This window comes from Thunnus thynnus, chromosome 23 (genome assembly GCF_963924715.1).
Source record: "Thunnus thynnus chromosome 23, fThuThy2.1, whole genome shotgun sequence".
Lineage (NCBI taxonomy): Eukaryota > Metazoa > Chordata > Actinopteri > Scombriformes > Scombridae > Thunnus > Thunnus thynnus.
In genome coordinates, this window is record NC_089539.1 from 25830335 (window position 1) to 25844687 (window position 14353).

The following is a 14353-nucleotide window of genomic DNA, read 5'->3' on the forward strand; positions in this document are numbered from 1 at the left end:
CTAAATCTATTTAAAAATATCTCAATACTGAATAAGAATCTCTTAAAATCTTGTTGCAAATGAAAATATTTCACATAAACCAAAAATCCATTAATTAATGGCTTTGAAATAAAGGTGCTTTGAAGGAGTTTCAAATTGATAGAGAAATTAGGGGATATTTGGCAAAAACAACCAAACAGCTTGATTTCAGATGGAAGCATCTTGTGTTTTTTCAGGGGTAAATTAAGGATCAATTGAAGGTATTTTAACTGATTGATGTTTGATAGTGACGACTGGCAGACATGAAACTGACATTCTGCTAATTTTCAGTTATAATGAGAAACACACCAAGCTTTACAATGTGCATGTAATAAATTATAATGCTGTTAAACATTTGTTGTTAATTCTTTGATTAGCGTATTGATCTAATGGTTCCCAGCCCCTCTGGCTTGTCTGGCTGGCCCAATGAACTGATCAACTGAAGACTGATTTGTTTCCAGTTTTATTGATTTTTAAACAACTGAAGAGGTTAAAGTATCCCTAATAATGCAAATATTGGAGGAAAGTGAACAGGTTGGGAACCACTGACCTCCACTACAAACTAAACCAGTCACCGTGCCGCGTCGTCACTCACCACCACGTGGAACGGGCTGTTGGGAATGTGTTCCCCTCCAAACCGGATGGTGATCACGTACTTCCCCGGCTCTGGAGCCGTGTAGTAAATATCAAACGTGCCGTCGGCGTTCTCCACCACGTCCACGTCCAGCTCCGCTCCATCAGGGGTTGACACCTTGCAGGTGACTTTACCTTTCCCAGCAGCCTTTGCGTCGACGGTGATGACCGTCTCCTCTCCGATCTGGATGGTCGGGCCGAGACCTGATCCTGACAAGATGAACAACAAGTTAATAAATGTTTGTAACTCACTATAAAGTAGCTGTCAGCAGATATAAACAGTAGTGGAAGAAGTACTCAGATCATTTACTTTAGTAAAAGTACCAGTACAGCAAAGTAAAAGTACTCCATTACAAGTAAAAGTCCTGGTACAGTAAAAGTACATAAGTATTATGAGCTTGATGTAGTTAAAGTGTTGCAGTAAAAGTAGTGGTTTGGTCCCTCTGACTGATATATTATTATATATTTTCCTCTGAAATGTAGTGGAGTGGAAGTATAAAGTAGCATCAATTGGAAGTACTCATGTAAAGTACAAGTGCCTCAAAATTGTACTTAGGTACAGTACTTGAGTAAATGTACTTAATTACTTTCTTCCGCTGCTTCAGTATAATCAGAGGTTAAGTTCACTCACCTAGTCCATGTCCTCCTATCGATACTGTAAGAAAACAGAAAGAGAAATTTCAGGTGATCACAGTTTTTCGTCTGATTGGTCAAAAGAGGAGTGGTGGGCGGAGTCTGACCTGTGACCAGACACTTGCTGGCGTCTCCGGAGGGCAGGGCGTGGATGCGGTAGGGAGAGTACGGGATCTCGTCTCCTCCGTACTTGATGGTGATGGTGTAGCGTCCCGTCATGTCGGGGACGTAGGACACCGTGTACGTCCCGTCCCGGTTGTCCCGGATGTTTGCCTTCTTGGGTTTTCCTTCGGGATCCTGCGAGCACGTGGACACAAGATAAGAGGCATGTTCCAGTTTGTGTTCACATGTACGTCAACATATCCTGCTAAGTATTAAAGTACTGCACACCACAGGTCTCCTACCAGGCGTCATCTTTACTATTTTAAAGTGGATCTGAGTTTTTTTCTTCAGCTCATAGTTGACTTTTGTGTGAAAAGGAAGTCAAAAACTGTCATAATCATAAACTGTTTTCCAGCAAGACATTTTTGAAGCAAAAATGCAGAAAATTTGCTTCTCAAATATGAGAATCTGAAGCTTAATAATGAACTAAATGTCTCGTCTGATATTTTGGACTGTCGGTCAGACAACAAAAGATATTTGAAGACATCGCCTGGAGTTTTAGGAAATTATTACATTTTTTACTATTTTCCAACAATTTATAGACAAAATAATCAAGACGATAATCAGCAGATTCATCAAAAATGAAAATAATCATTAGTAGTCTCCAATAACAGTCATGTGAATCAGCTGTTAGCAGCTCCTGCAGTGTAACATGGATGTACAGACAACTATCACTCGATTACTTTGATAATGAAGAAAACTAAAAAATGTGATGATTCTCAGGCAGGTTCTGCAGCATCTTTTTCCTCTGATTTCTAAGTGGATTTATGGAGGTTTATTGGCGAAGGAGAAAATGTACTAATATTTGGTTTGCACATAACGGCCCGGCATGTTGTTCAGCTTGTGCTCTGTGGCATTTAATACTGCAAACTGTGCTTCCACCTTGACAAAAATGTGGTTTTGTCGAGATAAGGAAGAACATTCTCCACCTACGGTTTGAGACCAGTGGTGTTCACAGCACTCACATGTTCCGATCATCTGATCTGATCTGTTCTACATGAATCACACAGGATCTAACTCTACTCACTGCAGCAGAGGAGGGATGGATGGAGGGTAGGAACTAGTAGAACTGAAAACCACATGTGCCTGTTAGCTCATTATTAGCCAAACTGAATGGAGGTCAGTCCACGTGTAGACCAGGTAGAAGGGGGGGGAGGGGGGAGGAGGGGAGGTTATACTGTAAAACATTTAAATCTGCTCTTTTTCCAGTTTAATTCACACTTACAGTATAGGCGTGTGCATTTACAGTAGAGACAGACAAATGTGCTTAATGATTTTTACCAGCTGATATTAGATTTCAACTCATCATTTACACTCTGACAACACCAACATTTGGTATTTGGTGACATTTGGTACATGATGTTTAGGCCTTTTAGTTATTTTCCACCTCTGAAAATAAAGTATTACCCAGAATTTATTCCCTGAAAAATCTATTTCCTATATGAGATTTACAGGGAGGACGATGCAGATAAACGGGACGAGGCTCACAGTTCTGTGGTTATTCCCTCTGAAAGTCATTATTAAAATCTATGTGAAAGCAGGACTACAATAATTAAAGGAAGGTAACAAGAGGGAGAGGGGAGACATGAGACGAGGTGAAGGAGGGAGGTGGGAGAAGAAACAGTGCAGGCCTTACACAGCCTCTCTTAAGAATACGGAAGGGGATGGTTCCCTTTACTATATGAGTCTCCCAAACCCTCCTGCCCCAGTCCTCCACAAACACAGAGGCCTCGCGCCTGCACCCATCTGGACCCTGCAGCAACAGCAACAAGCCTCATGGGTGGCACAGGAAGTCACATGGAGAGTTTGTTTCAGGGGTTAAAAGAGTCAGTAAGACAAAAACAGAAACCTGAAAGTCCCTGTGATACATTATGTGCTGGAAGCTTTAATACTTTTTGGAATAATTGGCAAGTACAGTTTTGGGGTTCTTGTACTTTACTTGAGTATTTCCATGTGATGCTACTTTCTACATTTCAGAGGGAAATATTGTACTTTCTACTCCACTACATTTATTTGACAGCTTTAGTTACTTTTCAGATGAAGATTTGACACAATGGATAATATAACAAGCTTTTAAAATACAACACATTGTTAAAGATGAAACCAGTGGTTTCCAACCTTTTTGGCTTTTGACGTCTTACAAAAAGCAGTGTGTAGTCGGGGTCACATTTCACATGTCTATGAGTTGTTAACAGCTCCACCAAATAGTGATTTTTCCCTCTAAACTTCTCACATGCTTTCATTTCAATAAATGTTCAAATGATCCAATATTTCAGCAAAAATCAAAGATTAGAGAAAAAGTCCAAAAACTGAAAACAGATTTGTGTATCAGAACTTTGTTTTTTCTTCTTTCCTCTCCCATTAATCATCTCAGGACCCCTCAGATTTATCTGCTGACCCTTTGGAGGGGCCCCGACCCCTAGGTTGGGAACCTCTGGACTAAACTAGCTAACTGTATATAAAGTAGTGTAAACTAGCTCCACCTCCAGCAGCTACAACAGTAACATGCTGCTCTAACACTGATGCTTTACTATTAATAATCCAATGATGTCATGTATAAATAAAATAAAGTATAAATATTTACTGCAATAGTATTAGTATTTTATATATTTTATATATTTTATAGTATTTTTTACATTGCTGTATTGATACTTTTACTTAAGTAAAGGATCTGAACAGTTCTTCCACCATTGTTGGCAAACCACTTTGGCCATCAGGCTGACCAGGAACATGCTATAGGTAGCTAGTAACATCCTGTTCTTAGCCTGCCAAAATAGCTTGCCAAGATAGCTGGCTTGCTTCCAGTTAGTTAACTACCAGTTAGCTAGCTACCAAGCTAACTTAACATCATCAGTAACATCCAGAGAACTGTCAAATTCAAAGTCTAACCTTAAGCTAATATTTGTGAGTCTTGAATGTGTGACTCACCAGTATCTGAACAGTGAGCAGTCCCTCTCCAGCGTCTCTGGCATCGATGGTGAACTCCACCGGCAGACTGGCGGGAACCCCAGATGCATTCAGACCTGGACCGCTGGCTCGAACCTTACTGGCATCATGAGCCGGTAACGTCTTGATCTTAAAGGGACTGAAAGGTTTGAAAAGTTAGACAACATCAACTTTGATGATCATGACTTTCTTGTGCGCTTATTTCTTTAGCTCTTACCTGCGAGGAACCTCCTGGTCGGCGTACTTCACACACACTGTATACGGGCCGTCATTGGCAGGAGTATAGTTGACTGTGTGAGTACCGTCACCATTGTCGGTAATGCTGACAGGCTCAGCCACACCTGAGAATCAACCAGAAGAGTTTCAACTGAAGTTTTATCAGAGCAAGTTTGAGTTTCGGACTTTTAGACTGAAGTTACCAAGTGAAGAACATTTAGTCGGTCCTCCACTCCTGCAAGGAACTGGTTCAGAATTAGTGTGTGTATGTATAGTGAGTATATATTAAGTTATGGTCTCAGTATGCTTCAAACAAAGTTCTTGCTGGATTGCCCAACAGCGTCTGAACCCTCCTTGCTGATGGCAGAATAGGGTGGCAATCTAAAGAACTCTTCATGGAGCCAAATGATCAGCAATGTTCAAAGGAATCTGCAGGTATACCTGTTTTTGCATGGCTTTTATCTGCTTTTTGCAGATTTGTCCAAATAGCAAACTATGGTGCCAAAATGCAAAGGCAACTCCTGCATGGATAAGGACGCAAGTATGTTCGATTAATAGTTGTGGACATGCTTTCCATGCTGTTAGCCAAAACAAAATGGTTTATACTCTGTACAGTTGCCATCTAACAAACTGTCCAACAACGTTTGAAAATTTTTGGAACTTTCCAAAACAAACAATACAACAGTCATGCCCACTTTGCAGAGTGATTGATCAGGTGTTTGGTGGAATGAAAGTAGTGTGGGCTTGTGCACAAAAATGGGGGCGCCTGATAACAGCCTCACATCTTAAATGTGTTGCCTTTTTGTTAATGTATGTATTTTTGTTCCATAAAGGTGTATGACTTGCTTATGATGTACTCACTGCTTCAGCAAATGTGGGTCGCTCCGCAATAAACAAACAAACACAGGACTGACCCTAAACTACAATAAACATATATATTGTATGAGGTTACTATTAGCAAAGCTAGCACTTTGGATCAGAGTATTAACATTTACCTGTACACACATTTGGAAATAACTGATTACCAAATTATATGAAGACAGATCAGGGTAAGTACATTTTGGTCATATGTTCTCTGTTCTCACCTGTAGGGCCATAGAGCTGGACCTCCAGGGGGGCCACTCCAGCCTTGCTGCTGTCCACAGTGAAGGTCTGAGGGACATGAGCTCGGACTCCACTTCCCAGGCCAGGACCTGAACACTTCACTTTACTGGGATCCACCAGCTCTCTCACTGGAACCCGGAATGGACTTCCTGCACATTCAGAGGTGGACAGACATTAGTTTTTTCAGTTATTTGTATGTGAAATAGATACAGAACTAATCAAATCTAACCCTGCATATCAGAGCCCTGGGTGTTGGGTTTGTTTTTCGTTCGTTTGGTCTAATGGTTTTTAATGATTTGTCATGATTGGAGGGTTTAGATCCAGCACCTGGGATCGGCAGGCCTCCAAAGGTGATGTTGACGTCATACTCTCCAGAAGTGAAGGGGATGTACTCCACACTGCAGCTGCCATCTTTGTTATCCTTACATGACATCTTTGCCTCTGATGGACCCTCAATGGCCAGGCCAAGACCCCCGGTGCCAGCACCCCTGAGAAGAGAGGGACATAAGTATGAATGGACTGCATTAAATGCAAAACTATCTGAAACATTCAGCTCTAAAACTGAATCCAGTCATGTTATAAATCACCTGGTCTCCACAGTAAAACGGTTCGGTTTGTTGACCAGTCCTTCCTCCAGACCAGGACCATAAGCTCGAACTCGACTGGGATCACAACCTTCTGTCACTGACACCTTGAACGGACTCTTTGGCACGGCGACCTCATCATACAACACTTCAATCAGATGCAAACCTACAACGAGACAGAGAGAGACGTCACCATAAATAAGAGAAAAGTTCAATGCAACACGCATGTTAGACTTTCCTCCAGTAAACAGATTAAGAGAAAAGGAAGATTTCAGTCTCAGTTAATATAACTATTGTAAGCTTTACTTTTCAGCCAAGCTAACAGCATGGATAAACACGCTAGCATTCATGCTGACATCAGCATTTAGCATAAACATACAAATGTTAGCATTCGGCTCAGAGCACAGTTGTGCCTACATATGGTTGGTTTAACATGAAACATTTAGCATTATTTGGACCACTAGTTAAACAAAATTGTTGAGAGCTAGCTTTAAAGCTAGTCTGATCAGATCTGCAATTATGATGGTTGGATTTTGGAATAAAATCAGTAAATTTCAGTGGAGTTGCTGCTATCTTTGCATTCCCTCATGACAAGTTTGGCAGTGTTTTCTCGTAGAGTCCAACTTGAAGAGCAAATCTGTGTCATTGCCAGGATTTTAAAAAAACACTTGGTCATGACTCCAAAGACATTTTTGACTATATACTAAACTCTGCTATAAACTTCTCCTGCAAATCTCCGCTATAGTCTAAATGTTGTTTCTCTGTAGCGCCAGTCAGTATGTTTGCAATTTACCTTGCTTTTTTTCTGTTTGTCTGTTTGCATAAAACTGTCAAATTTTAAGACATTTAAGAAAAAAAATCAAAACCAGCTTTTAAAAATCTATTTTAAATGTTAGGGTTAGGGTTAGGGTAGCATGTTGGGTTGTTCGGAAAGCAGTCACTACATTTACAGTCACAATTATTTAGAATAAATTCTACTTTGTCACTTACTGAACCGATTAGGCACTTTTGAGGCTGCGTATGTAATGCTTTATTTATCAGTGGAAAGCTGATACTAAGTACGTTACAAAAACACCTCATTTCACTTTTAGACATTCACACTTCGAGTTTCCCATCATAACCACAGTTATGAAAATGTATTTATGTAGCACAATTCATACAATGGAACCAATTCAAAGTGCTTCACATAAAAACAGATTAATACACTAATAAAATATGGAAATAAGTTAAGAATGAAGAGAAAAAACAGCAATTAAACAGCAATTAAAGAGAAAAAAGAAAACAAAAAAACAAAACAAACAAAAGAAAACAAAAAACTGATGTGCTAATTAAAAGCCAGCTAAAGAGATACGTGTTCAGCTTAGCTTTTAAAGGACACTGCTGAGATTGCCTGTTTGTGGCTGGTCGGCTGTTAAGAATATTACATGTTTACTCATCTTCCCTCCCCGCTGTGCAGGGATTTGAACCAGCAACCTTTCAGTCACAAACTCATAGAGTGTGTTTGTGTGTGGGACGACACCTCTCATTAAAATTCCTGTTCGACTGAGTATTTCTGTCCCACAATGCAATGGGCTCCCACATGTCACACATTACTATCAGTGGAAAACCATCTGCTGTGAGCAGACAAGCTGCAGCTAATAATAACATCCTCCCTCCTCACTCTGCTGCTCTGTTCCTCGCTGAGCATTTAGAAGACTGACCGCACTCATTAACTTCCCTCTACACCTGTGGTGTATATATATATATATATATATATATATATATATATGTATATATATATATATATATATATATATATATATATATATATATATATATATATATATATAATTTATTTATTTATTTTTTAACTATTATACATTCTTAATAGGCTTCTTTCCAACAAATTTGTTGTTTTCTTCTCCCTGAAGCTTAGTCATTGTTCTATTAGCTCTTTGGTTGTTTTAACTGCATACTTTTCTAATACAGGACAAAGCTGTTAGCAAAGTGAAGTTCTGTAAATATAGCTTGTGTACATGTCTTCACCACGTCCTTATCCCTGTTTATATCTTAAATAACAATATGACTTTAAAAAATCACAATTACATTTAGTCATATATATACACACATATACATATATATACATGTATATGTATAGTTTTCTTACACCCCTTTAAATCAAGAAAGCCTCGCAACCCCCCATGAAGCTTTGGCAACCCTTGACATATTGTAGACTGTAAATTCTTATGGTGGTTGTTAATATGCAGTCAGAATTTGTGCATTAGTTTAGTAATATGCAGATGTGTTGGTGTAGATGAAGTATGTATGTGCACACTGTATGTTTATGTATGACTAAGCTTAACTGAGTGTATTATAATCATGTGTATACAGTATATAGTGTGAATACGTGTGTTGTACATGTGTGTGTGATGTAGGCCGATAGTATTCTGTTATTGTTTTATTGTGATTTTAAGATGGACTTTGGGGAGATTAGCCTTGAGCTAAAAGAGATCCACATAAACAAGTAAATAAACAAATTTATATGCAGTGTATGTTACAGCACTTCTCCAGAGTCACTACTGTATTATCAGCATTTCATGTGTCTTCCATAAATCAAGGTGGTCTAATTTAAACAGTGACTCTGACATGTGTTGGTGTAAAAACTGGTGTGAGATGTTAATGTTTTATCTCATTTAGATAGTTTTAGATAGGAGTTATATACTTCTATCTACGGTCACTTGTCATATTGGTTCAATTTCTGTCAGTTTAATCTGTGTGTTAGCTTCAGTTTTGCTTTATACTGAATGGTTTGGAAGCTACTAAGGTTAGCTTGTCAGTGTGCACTATCATGTTAACATGCTGATGTACTTAGCATATCGGCATGCTTGAATCAGCATGTTATCATAGCTGAAATGTTTTACTTTAGTTTTTACAGAGTTTAATTGCGCTCAGCTGAGCTTTGAGCTGCATGTTAGCATGCTAAGGTTAGTCTGTTAGTGTGCTTTCATTAGCATGCTAACATTCCCACATTAAGTATGTCTGAGAGTTAACAAGCACATTAATAGATGTTAACATGTTGACGTCTACCATGTGGTGTTTAGCATAGTAAGTTAGCATTTTAACATGTGACACGTGGCAGTTGAAGCAAAATTATTTAACTCTTGAAAGGAGAAAATCTAACAAAATATTTAATTAAATACTAATAAAACAGCTTTTATCATTTAAATAAATTCAGGGGTGTTGCATCTACAGTCTTATTTGTCTGGTATGACCTGTAGCTCATGGTGGCTAATGTTTACTATCTAATATTGGATATTAACATGCTGATTTCTACCATACAGTATTTAGCATGATAGCTTACTTAAGTTAACATGCTGCAGTAGTTATAATGGTAAATATATACATTTATATATTAAATATATATTTAATATAAAAATATATTTCCTTCAGGGTTTGCCATCATTATTTATTTAACAGATATTTGCAGTATCACAAACAGTTAATTTAAAGTCTTGATTCACTTGTCAGTGAAAGCAGGTATGAGTCTGTGTTTTTAATTTTGATGGCTGGGAAACACTAAAGTTTAAATTCAAATTGTTCCTAAAACACTGTTAGCAGCGTCTGTCATTAGCAGTTCACCGCTTTAACAGTCGTAAACATGATGACATCACTCTGCAGCTTCACAATTAAGTGTTTCGCCTCTTTCCTTTTACTGTGTTGGAGAGAAAACAGAGGCTTTATTAAGGCCACAGAGGACTTTATTTTAGCATTATGATGTGTTGCTTTGGAAAAACATCCATTAACAGCAGCAGACCTCCTGCTGGCAAGACTGACTGATTCCTGCAGTTTGCTGACTGAAGCACTTTCAGCTGAAACACGTCAACAGTCCAGCAGATTGTGTCACTGTCAGAGAATCAAAACATCACAACAGAGGAAAGCCTCACCGTCCTCGTATGGCGTGTACTCCACTCTGTATGTCCCGTCGCCCTTGTCCGTGATGTAGACGTCTGTGTTGGCGCCCGATGGATTGGCAACGCATGCTTTGATCTGACTGCCGCCGCTCTTATAGTGAGCTCGAGCGTCTACAATGAAATGTGTTGTGACTTCTCTCAGGAGTCCTGTAGAGGAGAAACAAACATGAAAATTAACACAAGAACAGAACTTTACCTCTAAATTATTTCTTAAAACGTAACTTTATAGTTTTATGTTTCCAGTTCCACAATGTTTTGTTTATTTTTACTGTTCTTGTTTTATTATGTTTTGGGTATTTTATTCTGTTTTATTCTTTATACCTGTAAACGCTGGATTTCACTTCACTGTGGCATTGATTTGTTTTATTTTTTTTCCTTTGTGAAGGTGCTGTATAAATAAAATTTATTATTATTATTATCATAAAGCTTTTTATAAAGTCTGACTTTTACATGCCAAAGCAGAGTCACATCAGTGTGCTTCATTTAGCAGTTTCAATTAATAATATGAGAGCAACAGTGAGCAATGTGACACCTGCTTTGGCTTTCAAAAGCAGATATTTAGCATTCATTTTAGTGAAGTTTTGTGGGGGAAGCACACCTCTGAACTGCTTCTGTTGGTACAAAACAACAGTATGTTACTGATGCTGAAGAAAGTCTGTATAATCCTGTCAAAATATTATAGGAATTCTTCACGGGAAGTATGAAGCAGGTTATAGTTTTCAATGAAGTGTTCAGCTGTTTAACACATGCGAGTGTAAGTTGTATAATGTAGTTAAAAAATAACAATTAGTAACCTGGACATTAGCAGATTCAATGCAGGGCAAAAAAACATAATGAGCAAAGTTTAGTCTACAAAACTCACGTGTACATCTGCAAGTTTATTAACTGTCATAATTGACTCTGGAGACGTCCAAGAGGCCAATAAATAAACCACTGAGAGCTGACTCACACTGTTCAGACTCCAAACCCTGAATACACAGTATGACTGTGTACACACTCAATTCCCAAAAAACTGACCTCAGAACAGCAGAGAGTCTGGAAAACTCTCGATCTCAAGCTTCTTGTGACTTTCGACTAGGCTACATGTCTGAGAGTTTATACACATCAGGCAAATCATTTAGTTTTTACCTTAAAATTCCAACAACAATAATCAATTTTTAAACCCCTTTACAGGGGCTGTTATTGGAAATAAATTTAATTTAACTTATATAAATGGAATTTAATTTACCAAATAACTCAACAGCTTTGTCATAGATTAAAAACCCCTTAAAAAATGAACAAATATCCCTTAATTTGTAGCCTGTAAAAACTTACAACCCATTAATATAATCATATTGACCCCAAATTTGTGGGTGAACCCCTGAATTTGAACCTTAATTTAATAAAATGAAACTTGGTACACAGTTTCTCCCTGAGCATGTGCACAACATATTGAAGCATGGCACCAACAGCCCCACCTTGTGGCCAGTTATAAAGAACTTTGTGTTTTAGCCAATAACTTATAAACGGTGAGGCGAAGACGAAACCTATTTGGTAGACAATGAAAATATTCTAGTTGAACAATGAAGTTCTTGTGATGCTATTTTGTAAATTTTAAGGAGTATTTAACCCTAAGAAAACCCTGTAACTGCATACAAAGATATCTTTAGACCCTCACCTCTGGGTTCCACTCCTGGTCCGTAGACTTTGACCCCGCTGGTGTCGACAGCCGGCTCCACCTGCAGTTGGACAGGGAACTTGGGCACCGCGTGGCCTCCGTAATTGATGGTGATGGTGTACATGCCGTGCAGCGATGGGATGTAGGTGATGGAATAAGTCCCATCACTGTTGTTCTGGATGTGGACTTCGGCTTTTGATCCGGACTCAGAAAGGATCTCGATGGTGAGCTCGGCCTCCCCGGCTTTAGTGCAGTCCACCGTGAAGGACCCGGCCTCATTGACCTTGCCCCGCTCTAGACCAGGGCCACTAGCCGTCACCTTGCCGGGGTCGAATGCTGACTGCACTGCTGCCTTGAAGGGGGACCCGGGGATGTGCTGGTCCGCAAACAGGATGTTGATGGCGTACTCTCCGGGCTCAGTAGGGAGGTAGGACACGGAGCAGGACCCATCCCCATTGTCTTGGCACTCAATCTTGGCCTCGCAGGGACCCTCCACTGTCAGACCCAAACCACCGGTCCCCGCTCCCTTTGTGTCGATGGCAAATGGGGCTGGTTTACCCACCACGCCTCCCTGGAGACCTGGACCAAAGGCTCGCACCTTGACACAGAAAAGTTAAATGAAACCACTAAAGGTTTTTAAAGAGATTTCTACCCTTTAAGAACCCTTAAAACCATGCAATGTAATTATAATCCATTAATTTAACCACAAATGTGTCTGTGACCCTAGAATTTGTACCTTAATTGAAAAATAAAGGTCCTTTTAAGGTAAGAACTGTAACTGTAATGCTGTTTTGTAAATTTTAAAGGGTATTTACCCCTCAAAACCCCCTGTTGCTGGGTAGAAAGATTTCGTCAAATCCTCGTCCTAACTCCCACATAACATCGAAGTTGTGCCTTAATTTTTCAATAAGGGTACAAATTCAGGGGTTCACCCACAAATCTGGGCGAAAAAAATGTCAAATTAATGGATTAAAATATATAAAATAAAATATATTTAAAGGGTAAGATGTACTAAATAGCATCAAGAGCCACCTCTGAATTTTCAATTTAATTGAAAAAACCCTTTTACAGTTTAAATTAAGTAGCTTAATTGTGATTGTGATACTATTTTGTACATTTTAAGAGGTATTTAACCCTAAAAAACCTGTAACTACATACAAAGATAGACCAGACCATTAAAGGCTCATTCAGACTCACCTTGGAGGGGTCGGGGGGCATGACGCCCTCCACAGTGAACGGACTTCCTGGGATGGGGTTTCCATCATAGCTGACGTCCACCCTGTAGGGTCCCTCCTCAGGGGGAATGTACTTCACTGTGTGCACCTCATTGGCCGTGTCTGACTCTAGCTTGCAGGGGATTGGTCGACGTGACGGAGACGTAATCTTCACATCCAGTTTGCCCTGACCTCCGGCGCCGCGAGTACTGATGGTGAACTCCTGGTCCTTCCCAACATCCACCTCTGTGATTGGCACACAAACAAACACAAACAATGTGTCCAATCATTACACAGATGTTTCAAATAAAACTTTTTTGTCATGTCATATTATTGATTTTCGTCTGTAAAAAACCTTTGGATAAATGATCAACAGAATAGAATAAAACAGATTTCTATTGTCTACCGGGGCGGAAAATTGTCTTTGGCTCACCAAAACATGATTCTTGCAGCGAAGCAGTCAATATAACAAACACAGAGACAAAGTCACATTACACATTGAAAACAGTTCATCATGAGTCACTCTGCAGAGTGAAGTATACTGACGGCACTTGGGATGAATGACTTCTTAAATCCATGTTTACAGCGTCTCTGGGAGCTCAAAGGCTCAATCTGACTAAGTAGAGGATGAAAGCTCTCTGCCAGGATGCTCTTCACCATCTTCCTCATCCTTCCCATAAAAATTGAATGAAGGACTTTTGGGGTTTGGCCATTAAGACATTCCTGGAGAGGTTAAAACAATTTCAACAAGAGTTTTATACACTAGTTCTAAAATTTGCTGACTAACACTGACGCTGCTGAGAAGATGAAGTCGCTGTGAGCATTTCTTGAAAATATATTCTGTATTTCCAGAGAAGCTCACCTGGAAGTCAAGAACTGTACCAAGATATTTATAGCTTTCCACAGTTTCAACATGTTGCCCGTTAAGTGAAATTGGCTGTTTTTAAATCTTGTTTTGTATGGATAATTAACTCTTTTGTCTTAGCCACATTGATTTCTAGCTGGCTAGTGTGACACCGTGTTTGGAGAGTCTCAGTGTGGGTCATATAGGCAGCTTCACTAAAAGGGTCTGCTTTCTGTAGGAGGCCAGCTACAGTCTAAGCTTGACTAGATTTGTGTGGACGAACTTGCTGCTTCTCAAAACTCAAAAACAAAATTTAAATGAGATGTTTTGGAAATAATATGAAGCATTATTCTACTGGTCTACACCATTGGTTTGCATTGGAGCCAGTTTGA

At 39.3% G+C, this 14353-nt stretch overlaps 1 protein-coding gene across 9 annotated transcripts in view; it reads right to left on the minus strand.

Annotated features, from left to right (window-relative positions):
- The window catches only part of flncb (filamin C, gamma b (actin binding protein 280)), a 74443-nt gene that overhangs the window by 19294 nt on the left and 40796 nt on the right, over positions 1-14353 (minus strand). For 5 of the 9 annotated variants that reach the window (XM_067581949.1, XM_067581951.1, XM_067581947.1 and 2 more), the window contains 11 exons: positions 13101-13363; positions 11904-12501; positions 10220-10393; positions 6300-6462; positions 6040-6200; positions 5694-5861; positions 4610-4733; positions 4375-4531; positions 1392-1581; positions 1283-1306; positions 614-861 (listed from right to left, as the gene is read on the minus strand). In XM_067581949.1, the coding sequence (XP_067438050.1) occupies positions 614-861; positions 1283-1306; positions 1392-1581; positions 4375-4531; positions 4610-4733; positions 5694-5861; positions 6040-6200; positions 6300-6462; positions 10220-10393; positions 11904-12501; positions 13101-13363 (2270 nt within the window). Of the gene's footprint in view, positions 1-613; positions 862-1282; positions 1307-1391; positions 1582-3082; positions 3200-4374; positions 4532-4609; positions 4734-5693; positions 5862-6039; positions 6201-6299; positions 6463-10219; positions 10394-11903; positions 12502-13100; positions 13364-14353 lie in introns of all 9 variants that reach the window. The other 4 variants (XM_067581945.1, XM_067581948.1, XM_067581942.1 and 1 more) reach the window with 1 other exon arrangement.